Source organism: Leuciscus leuciscus, assembly GCF_965113295.1.
Source record: "Leuciscus leuciscus genome assembly, chromosome: 14".
Taxonomy (NCBI): domain Eukaryota; kingdom Metazoa; phylum Chordata; class Actinopteri; order Cypriniformes; family Leuciscidae; genus Leuciscus; species Leuciscus leuciscus.
In genome coordinates this window covers 946,779-959,221 of record NC_138738.1, presented here as the reverse complement: position 1 = coordinate 959,221, position 12,443 = coordinate 946,779, and the positions used below count along the sequence as shown (strand labels likewise).

General features: G+C 31.6%; 1 protein-coding gene across 1 annotated transcript in view; it reads right to left on the bottom strand.

The window, feature by feature from the left end:
* Positions 1-4,622: 4,622 nt before the first annotated feature.
* Positions 4,623-12,443, bottom strand: part of fam210b (family with sequence similarity 210 member B) — a 7,886-nt gene continuing 65 nt past the window's right edge. The window contains exons 1-3 of the mRNA XM_082190285.1: positions 11,771-12,443; positions 9,230-9,384; positions 4,623-5,394 (exon numbers count right to left, since the gene is read on the bottom strand). The exon at positions 11,771-12,443 is cut by the window's right edge and continues 65 nt beyond it. Coding sequence (XP_082046411.1) covers positions 5,178-5,394; positions 9,230-9,384; positions 11,771-12,163 — 765 coding nt within the window. The 5' untranslated portion in view covers positions 12,164-12,443 and the 3' untranslated portion in view covers positions 4,623-5,177. The remainder of the gene's footprint in view (positions 5,395-9,229; positions 9,385-11,770) is intronic.

Sequence of the window (12,443 nt, the reverse complement as noted above, 5' to 3'; positions counted from 1 at the left end):
ACACATCCATCGATGAAGCGCGTGTATTAAACTCTTCATCACAACAATCCTGTTTCTGGTTAAAACATTTCCATCATTTATTTATTTTCTGCCTGATGGGTTCTGGCACCGAAAAAAGACACATTTTTGTGTGAACTTTGCGATACATTGGTATAGTTTGTCTTGCACAGTATCAAACATCAGTTTTTATGATATAATGAGCACAAACAGACTTAATGTTGTGGTTTATGACTAGTTTCCTTTTGTGCAATGTGTGTAAATACATAAATACAGATATCCCTGCAAAACATTCACAATTCTTTTTTATTGTCCTTTATTATCTCCAGGAAGGTCATAATGCACACATTTATGAATTATATGATGATGTGATTTGTGTGAATTCAAAGTGCTTTTAGCAAGTAAACATGATGGGAGAATATTCCGATATTTTTGAGTTGTCTAATCTTGTAAGGATGAGCTCATGTGTTTCGAATAAATAATAATTACCTAAAAAATGCTATGTGAGTTTGTGAAAAATAAAAGTGCTTAAAAATAACAATAAAACAAACATATATCTTTGTGATGATCTCCATCCCACCTCAAATCTTGCTGAACATTTTGCACAATTTTTGTCCTGTTTTAATGTGACTGCAGCGCCACCTACAGTCTCAGCCTGAGACGACATCACATTACATCAGAATCAGTACATTATGCAGCATATTTTAATTTTGATGGTTCAAATATGATGAGGATCAGAAGAGTCATAAATAATCATGAAAGGCCAAATAATCATATATGATCAAAAAGCATTTATGTAAAAATCACAATCTGGCTCGTCATTATTGGGCAAATATTTTATTTTATAATTATATGTAGTCAAATATAACATTGTCTGTGCAATATTACACAATCAGATTTTCAATATAATTAACAGTCACACAAAAATGTCCTGAAAATCCATTGTTAGCTTTAGTGCGAATTAAATTAAATGCAACTGTCTTACAAAAAGACAAACCAATCCTTCATCAACGGTTCAATTCTACACTTACAAAAATCACAGTTGATATAATCTCGACCTCATTTAAGGGTTGCAAAGGTTCAAACTAAAGAACATTCATGAAAGAACAAACGAGGCACTCAGAGTTCATCAGGATTCACTGCAGAACATCATGATCTTCCTCAGTTTCCACACGTTACTGAGGAAGATCATCATGTTTCGAGTCGCAGAACCTGACGTTACCATCATCCGTCCACAAGAGGTACTGTACGCTGAATAAATGCACGGATGCATTATGTGTTAGATCTCCCAGTTACTGTAGTGAGTTCAGTATCAGTGAAATGCTCTGAGAAGGCATCTAGAGAAGCTTATGAAGGGTTGAGTGTGTATCTGAGGCTCACGGGCCGGATGTTCTGGGTTTGAAGAGTCCCGTCTTCCTGAGGTGTCTCACGATGAACGGCACACACACCAGTGTGACGCTGATGCGCAGCGGGGCGAAGAGCTTGTGTACGGCGTACGCCAGAACAAACGTGCTCGTGCCGGCGGCCATCTTAGACTGAACCACCGACTCACTGAAGCCCAGCTTACACAGCAGAGACGCCACGTCCAGCCCGCTGACAACACACACACACACACACACAACGTCAGGCATATATTACTTTCTTACAGCGGGATTCAATACTTAGATCACTGTGTGAAGAGTTTTGAGAAAGTGATTTGAGGATGTGTCTATGTGGGATAAATGCATTTACCGAAAACATCTTTCAATTTATATCAATTCTTTTCACACTCAGACAAAAAACAACACAAAAACGTTAAGAATCTACAGGCCAATTTGCACATTTACAAAAACAAATATGAATTATAAAAAAAGATACAAAAATGCTCAAAAAAAATACTGATACTGATACAAAATACTAAAAGAATACCTAAATACACTGATACAAAATACTCAAAAAATACCTAAATACACTGATACAAAATACTGATACAAAATACCCCCAAAAATACCTAAATACACTAATACAAAATACAATGATGCAAAATACTCAAAAAATACCCCAAAACCCTGATTTAAAAAAAATAATGATAAAAAATACTGACATAACAAAAAAATGATACAAAATAATAATACAAATAGTGACATATAAATACTACCAAAAATACTAATACAAAATACTGATACAAATAAAAAATATTTATACAAAATAATAATAAAAACACCACAGAATACTGATACAAAATGCTAGAAAACACACAAAAAAACACTGGATACAAAATACAAAAAAAATACTCCAAAAATTCTTGATACAAAATACTAATACTGAAACAAAATAAAATATATTGATACAAAATACAAAACAAAAAAAAACACTGATACAAAATACTCCAAAATACTAAAACAAATACTGATACAAAATACTGATAGAAAATACAAAAAAAATGATACAAAATAAAAAAATATTGATACAAAAATAATAAAAAACACCATAATATACTGATACAAAATACAAAAAAACAAATTATATATAAAAAAAACAAAAAACAAAATATTAATACAAAATACTCCAAAACTATTGATAGAAAATAATAATAAAACAACAATACAAAACACTAAAAGAAATATACCAAAACATACTGATATAAAATATTGCAAAAAATATACCAAACAATTATACAAAATACTGACACAATACAAAAAATCCTGACACAAAATACTGAAAAATACCAAAAAAAATCCTGATACAAAATACCACAAAAAAACGATACAAAAGAAAAAATATTGATAAAAATAAAATTAAAATAAATAATACTAATACAAAATTGAAAAAAATACCGATACAAAATAGAAAATTGAAAAAAAAGAAAAAATATTGATACAAAATACTGATACAAAATAGCGATACAAAATGAAAAATATTGATACAAAATAACAAAAATTTATACCAAATACTGACACAAAATACTGAAAAATACTGACACAATACAAAAAATACTTATACAAAATACAAAAAAACAACAACCAAAGAATACTGATACAAATAAAAATAAATAAAAAAAACTGACACAAAATACTGAAAAATACAAAATAATACCGATACAAAATATTTTTTTAAAGTATCGGTACAAAAAATATTGATGCAAAATACAAAAAATACTGATACAAAAAAAAACGATACAAAATGAAAAACATTGACAAAATATCAAAAAAAGTACTGACACAAAATAATGAAAAATACTGACACAATACAAAAATTACAACAACAAAAATACACAAAAATACTGACACAAATTACACACACAAAAACTGATATAAAATACAAATAAATACACAAAAATACTGACACAAAATAAAATAAAAAATACTGATATAAAATACCAAAAAAAACACACCAAACAATAACATACTAATACAAAATACAAAAAAATACACCAAAAAATACTGATACAAAATACTAATACTGGTGGAAAATACAAAAAAATACTGATACAAAATACTAATACTGGTGGAAAATACTAAAAGAAATACTGATACAAAATACAAAAAATACTGATACAAAATACTAATACTGGTGGAAAATACAAAAAATACTGATACAAAATACTAATACTGGTGGAAAATACAAAAAATACTGATACAAAATACTAATACTGGTGGAAAATACAAAAAATACTGATACAAAATACTAATACTGGTGGAAAATACAAAAAATACTGATACAAAATACTAATACTGGTGGAAAATACAAAAAATACTGATACAAAATACTAATACTGGTGGAAAATACAAAAAATACTGATACAAAATACAAAAAATACTGATACAAAATACTAATACTGGTGGAAAATACTAAAAGAAATACTGATACAAAATACTGATACAAAATACTAATACTGGTGGAAAATACAAAAAATACTGATACAAAATACTAATACTGGTGGAAAATACTAAAAATACTGATACAAAATAAAAACGTATTGATACAGAATAACAAAAAATACTGATTCTAAAAAACACCAAAAAATACTGATACAAAATACACATACAAAAAACTAATACTGATACACAATACTCAAAAATACTGATTCAAAATACAAAAAAAATAATAAATACAAAAAAATACTGAAAAATATGCCAAAAAACATACAAAACACTGAAAAAGATACCAAAAAATACAGATGCAAAATACACAAAAATACTGTTACAAAATACAAAGAAATATACTCAAAAAATATTGATACAAAATACTGAGACAAAACACTGTATCAGTATTTTTTTAGTGTTTTGTATCTGTATTTTTAATAATAATTACCTAAAAAATGCTATGTGAGTTTGTGAAAAATAAAAGTGCTTAAAAATAACAATAAAACAAACATATATCTTTGTGATGATCTCCATCCCACCTCAAATCTTGCTGAACATTTTGCACAATTTTTGTCCTGTTTTAATGTGACTGCAGCGCCACCTACAGTCTCAGCCTGAGACGACATCACATTACATCAGAATCAGTACATTATGCAGCATATTTTAATTTTGATGGTTCAAATATGATGAGGATCAGAAGAGTCATAAATAATCATGAAAGGCCAAATAATCATATATGATCAAAAAGCATTTATGTAAAAATCACAATCTGGCTCGTCATTATTGGGCAAATATTTTATTTTATAATTATATGTAGTCAAATATAACATTGTCTGTGCAATATTACACAATCAGATTTTCAATATAATTAACAGTCACACAAAAATGTCCTGAAAATCCATTGTTAGCTTTAGTGCGAATTAAATTAAATGCAACTGTCTTACAAAAAGACAAACCAATCCTTCATCAACGGTTCAATTCTACACTTACAAAAATCACAGTTGATATAATCTCGACCTCATTTAAGGGTTGCAAAGGTTCAAACTAAAGAACATTCATGAAAGAACAAACGAGGCACTCAGAGTTCATCAGGATTCACTGCAGAACATCATGATCTTCCTCAGTTTCCACACGTTACTGAGGAAGATCATCATGTTTCGAGTCGCAGAACCTGACGTTACCATCATCCGTCCACAAGAGGTACTGTACGCTGAATAAATGCACGGATGCATTATGTGTTAGATCTCCCAGTTACTGTAGTGAGTTCAGTATCAGTGAAATGCTCTGAGAAGGCATCTAGAGAAGCTTATGAAGGGTTGAGTGTGTATCTGAGGCTCACGGGCCGGATGTTCTGGGTTTGAAGAGTCCCGTCTTCCTGAGGTGTCTCACGATGAACGGCACACACACCAGTGTGACGCTGATGCGCAGCGGGGCGAAGAGCTTGTGTACGGCGTACGCCAGAACAAACGTGCTCGTGCCGGCGGCCATCTTAGACTGAACCACCGACTCACTGAAGCCCAGCTTACACAGCAGAGACGCCACGTCCAGCCCGCTGACAACACACACACACACACACACAACGTCAGGCATATATTACTTTCTTACAGCGGGATTCAATACTTAGATCACTGTGTGAAGAGTTTTGAGAAAGTGATTTGAGGATGTGTCTATGTGGGATAAATGCATTTACCGAAAACATCTTTCAATTTATATCAATTCTTTTCACACTCAGACAAAAAACAACACAAAAACGTTAAGAATCTACAGGCCAATTTGCACATTTACAAAAACAAATATGAATTATAAAAAAAGATACAAAAATGCTCAAAAAAAATACTGATACTGATACAAAATACTAAAAGAATACCTAAATACACTGATACAAAATACTCAAAAAATACCTAAATACACTGATACAAAATACTGATACAAAATACCCCCAAAAATACCTAAATACACTAATACAAAATACAATGATGCAAAATACTCAAAAAATACCCCAAAACCCTGATTTAAAAAAAATAATGATAAAAAATACTGACATAACAAAAAAATGATACAAAATAATAATACAAATAGTGACATATAAATACTACCAAAAATACTAATACAAAATACTGATACAAATAAAAAATATTTATACAAAATAATAATAAAAACACCACAGAATACTGATACAAAATGCTAGAAAACACACAAAAAAACACTGGATACAAAATACAAAAAAAATACTCCAAAAATTCTTGATACAAAATACTAATACTGAAACAAAATAAAATATATTGATACAAAATACAAAACAAAAAAAAACACTGATACAAAATACTCCAAAATACTAAAACAAATACTGATACAAAATACTGATAGAAAATACAAAAAAAATGATACAAAATAAAAAAATATTGATACAAAAATAATAAAAAACACCATAATATACTGATACAAAATACAAAAAAACAAATTATATATAAAAAAAACAAAAAACAAAATATTAATACAAAATACTCCAAAACTATTGATAGAAAATAATAATAAAACAACAATACAAAACACTAAAAGAAATATACCAAAACATACTGATATAAAATATTGCAAAAAATATACCAAACAATTATACAAAATACTGACACAATACAAAAAATCCTGACACAAAATACTGAAAAATACCAAAAAAAATCCTGATACAAAATACCACAAAAAAACGATACAAAAGAAAAAATATTGATAAAAATAAAATTAAAATAAATAATACTAATACAAAATTGAAAAAAATACCGATACAAAATAGAAAATTGAAAAAAAAGAAAAAATATTGATACAAAATACTGATACAAAATAGCGATACAAAATGAAAAATATTGATACAAAATAACAAAAATTTATACCAAATACTGACACAAAATACTGAAAAATACTGACACAATACAAAAAATACTTATACAAAATACAAAAAAACAACAACCAAAGAATACTGATACAAATAAAAATAAATAAAAAAAACTGACACAAAATACTGAAAAATACAAAATAATACCGATACAAAATATTTTTTTAAAGTATCGGTACAAAAAATATTGATGCAAAATACAAAAAATACTGATACAAAAAAAAACGATACAAAATGAAAAACATTGACAAAATATCAAAAAAAGTACTGACACAAAATAATGAAAAATACTGACACAATACAAAAATTACAACAACAAAAATACACAAAAATACTGACACAAATTACACACACAAAAACTGATATAAAATACAAATAAATACACAAAAATACTGACACAAAATAAAATAAAAAATACTGATATAAAATACCAAAAAAAACACACCAAACAATAACATACTAATACAAAATACAAAAAAATACACCAAAAAATACTGATACAAAATACTAATACTGGTGGAAAATACAAAAAAATACTGATACAAAATACTAATACTGGTGGAAAATACTAAAAGAAATACTGATACAAAATACAAAAAATACTGATACAAAATACTAATACTGGTGGAAAATACAAAAAATACTGATACAAAATACTAATACTGGTGGAAAATACAAAAAATACTGATACAAAATACTAATACTGGTGGAAAATACAAAAAATACTGATACAAAATACTAATACTGGTGGAAAATACAAAAAATACTGATACAAAATACTAATACTGGTGGAAAATACAAAAAATACTGATACAAAATACTAATACTGGTGGAAAATACAAAAAATACTGATACAAAATACAAAAAATACTGATACAAAATACTAATACTGGTGGAAAATACTAAAAGAAATACTGATACAAAATACTGATACAAAATACTAATACTGGTGGAAAATACAAAAAATACTGATACAAAATACTAATACTGGTGGAAAATACTAAAAATACTGATACAAAATAAAAACGTATTGATACAGAATAACAAAAAATACTGATTCTAAAAAACACCAAAAAATACTGATACAAAATACACATACAAAAAACTAATACTGATACACAATACTCAAAAATACTGATTCAAAATACAAAAAAAATAATAAATACAAAAAAATACTGAAAAATATGCCAAAAAACATACAAAACACTGAAAAAGATACCAAAAAATACAGATGCAAAATACACAAAAATACTGTTACAAAATACAAAGAAATATACTCAAAAAATATTGATACAAAATACTGAGACAAAACACTGTATCAGTATTTTTTTAGTGTTTTGTATCTGTATTTTTTTTGTGTTTTGTATCAGTATTTTTGCATATATTGTATCTGTATTTTTTGGTATCTTGTTCAGAATTTTGTATCAGTATTTTTTTTTTTATTCTGAAAAAGATACCAAAAAATACAGATACAATATATACAAAAATACTGATACAAAACACACACAAAAAAGTACTGATTATAAAATACTAAAGAAATACTGATACAAAATACTAACAAATAATCAAAAATACTGATACAAAACACACAACAATCTATTCATAAAACACTAATATAAATACTCAAAACAAACACTGATACAAAATAAATATAATTCATATCTAGTAATAAAAGAGCTGGTCAAGGTTAAATCTGGACAAACATTGGCAGAATCATTTAATATATCAATATTACTATCACATAAAGTCGTCAAATGTATTGGTATTGGGGGTTTTTCACAGAACGCATTGTTTGAAAGCAGATTTACAGAAAATCATGATGATAATGTTTATAATATCTTCATGGCTTATAGCTGCATTTATCAGATTAGAGCTGGTACATTTTGAGACTATATAAACAATCAAGCAGTTGATATATATATATGGCTTTACAGTATGTGACTGTACGGTGTATGAGAATAAAGGTGGACATACTTGTAGAACTATTACTGTCGACCTACAAGTGGATTATTACTTTATAAAATGGCAGAATGACACCAAAGTGCAATAAATAATTACATTAATAAGAATCATAGCAATAAACAATTCTTCAAGTAACATTTTGTAAAGCAAACTGTAGATGATTTACAGGTTTGTCACATTAGTACAGATTCTTACTTACTTTACTAATTGTAGACTATTACATAAAAAAAATCTGAATAATGTCTTTACAGCAGAATTTGAATTTGTCTCATTTAATACCAAAAAATACAGACACAAAATACTAAATACTAAAAATACTGACACAAAAATAATAATGTCTTTTTATTAGTCTCATATCATATTTGATGAAGTTTGCATCATTGATTCTGTTCTATTTGTGTTCATAACTGTGAAGCGGCTCTGAAACAATCGTTATTAGAAATAAAGCGCTGTAGAAATAAAGCTCATTCACACACACACACACACATATCCGTGACTGTAGTTTAGTAAAGCTAGTGGATAAAGGCCTGAAGCTCACCTGGACACGCAGAGGTAGAATATTCCCAGAGACATGAGGGAGATTCCGATGTGGAAGGAGACGCCGACGGCACCGTATTCCTTAAACACCTTCCGGAGCTGCTGTGTCCGACTGAGCTTCCCGTCTGACCCTTGACCTTCTGACGTCATGTGACCCTGATGGAGGAGTTCAACAAGAGATTTAATAGATCTGACCGCTGGAAAACAGACAAATACTGATACAAAATACTCAAAAATACTGATACAATACAAAAAAAGAATATAATGATACAAAATACTAAAAATATACAGATAAAAAGAAACAATAAAAAATACTGAAACAAAAAAAAACTAATACTGGTACAAAATATTTAAAAAATAATGATACAAAATGTAAAAAAAAAAAAAAAAAAAAAATATTGATACAGAATAACAAAAAATACTAATACAAAACACAAAAATAATAATGTCTTTGCAGAATTTGGATTAGTCTCATATCATATATGATGAAGTTTGCATCACTGATTCTGTTCATAACTGTTCATAACTGTTCATAACTGTGAAGCGGCTCTGAAACAATCGTTATGAGAAATAAAGCGCTGTAGAAATAAAGCTCATGAATTCACACACACATATCCGTGACTGTAGTTTAGTGAAATACTAATGGATTCAAAGATTTAATGTGGAAGCTGCCAAAAGGCCTCGGTGGGAGGGGCTTAACACCAGTCCTCAGCCAATCAGAAGGCAGAAGCTCTCGAGTGACTGCTCCAGGAGCCAATGACTGAAGTTCTGCTGAGAACGGCGTGAGCGAGGACTCAGAAATAAACATCGGATGGAATGTAAGATCTAATTTCAGCTCCAATCGTCCCGTAGATTAGATGTGTGTGAGATCTAAAGCTGCAGACGGACGAGTTCACACTGGAAACGCCAATCAAAGTGTGTGTTCATGCGCATGTGACACCAGTGAGTGTGTCGAGCCCAAAATCTGACCTTATTCAACCTCCAACATTCACGAAGAATACAGGCTTTTCATTTCCATAGAGACAGCAGCCGTGCGTGAGAGTGTGTGTGTGTGTGTGTGTGTGTGTGTGTGTGTGTGTGGAGGGCAACATGCCAACATTCAAACAGACACAATGGTGTGTTGTGTAAGATAAGATTGTTTGACGACGAAACAGACGCACAACATCATAATCTACACACATTCATCTGGAGGAGCTGAGTGAGACGTTACACACGTAAACACACACTATGTGTGAGTGTGTGTATATATACATATGTATATATTTATGTATGTGTGTGTGTGTGTATACATATATTACCCACACACACACACATACATACATACATACATACATACATGTGTAACCCGGTCTTGGTATCCAGAATGTGTGTGATTGTTATCTTCTAGTAATGAATGCTGCATTAGAATTGCTTAAAATAGAGTTTATAAAGCTAAAGCCAGAGGGAGGGAACAGATGACGTGTGTGTGTGTGTGTGTGTGTGTGTGTGTGTGTGTGTGTGTGTGTGTGTGTGTGTGTGTGTGTGTGTGTGTGTGTGTGTGTGTGTGTGTGTGTGTGTGTGTGTGTCTCTACAAACACACACTCTAATCCAACAAAACCCGTGGACACACGCCAGACGCACCGCTGACCCCAGCAAATAATGAGAACAAATAACAGTCAAGGCCTGAGAGATCAGCCTGAAAGTGAGACCTACTGTCACACACACACACACACAGAGAGATGGAGAGATGGAGAGAGAGAGAGAGAGAGAGAGAGAGAGAGAGAGAGAGAGAGAGAGACAGAGACACAGAGAGAGAGAGAGAGAGACTTTGAAATGAGTTTCCCAAGTTCAAATTTGAGAATGATGAACAAGCTCAATATTTACTTGATGAAAAAGGAGACTGCATTAGTCACACACAAACTCTCTCTCTCTCTCTCTCTCTCTCTCTCTCTCTCACACACACACACACACAGAGAGAGAAACATGAATAGCAACTTCTTCAGGAATGATCTTCCTTCAAGTTTGACATTCCAGTGAAAGTGAAAGATGAACACATCAGCTGGTTAAGCAGAACTACTGCCACACGATGACACACACACACACACACACACACACACACACACACACACGCAGATCTATGACAGATAAACACACAGCATGAAAGCCAGAATAATACTATGGTATTCTTTGATGTTACACGAACAGAGGAATGCGCTATAGGCTACAGAAGATACAGACATTAGCATCAGTGTAACGTTACCATAGTAAACAGAGTAACTTAGAGGAAGAGTTTCTGTATAAAGACAGAGGAAGTAAAAACGACAACAAAGCGCATAAACTCTGATGACAAGTGTGTAACCACGTGACAGAAGAACAAACACAAACACACTGCAAAACACACCGTTCACTAGTTTAAACACTCAGAACGGAAGAAAGAGCGTATGCACAGAAACAACACAAGCGTTCTGCACACCAGATACACACTATAACCTGCCGTATCCACCTGTAAACATTAATGCACAATACATTCATTATACCAGTCGGTTTCGTAACTCTGACGTACCGTTTGAATATCAGCGGCGCGTTCATCTCGCGTTTTCTCGGGCGTCGTGGTCGATCGTCTCGTTTGCATCATCATGACAGCAGAAGAACGACCCGATAAAAACGATTCAAGTTCATTGGGTGATTTCAAGATGTCGCTGTATTCTCGTCGCGGCGTCGCGTTCAAAACAAACGCCGCCATTCGCGCGCGTGCAACAACTAAACCCGACGACGTTCCGAACGGAATCTCACGTGAACATGGACGGAATAATAAAACATTAGCGTTTAATCCCCGGTAAACACGCCAGCATCGCATCGCACGGGAGCCGCTCGCGTGAAGTTGAAGCGTTCCGGAGAAGTTCAATCGCTGCAGGAACAAAGACGCTCCCGAAACGTTCCTCCGACACTGAAACATCGTTCGACATGCACGGGAATAACGCTAAATATGAGCCGAGCGTGCGGACTGTGACGCCTCAGCTGATCTGGGATCAGTTCGTGAAGACCCGCCTTCATCCGACAATATCACGAGCTGCTTAAAAACAACACCGACAATTATTGGGGAATAATAATAATGCACTTTCTAAACGTGCGCATTAATATATCCTCGCATGAACGCGTCTCGCGCACAGGAACGATGTAACGTTAGATGTTTACAGTGGAATATTATCGTGTGGAACCTGTCCTTTTGCTCTTTA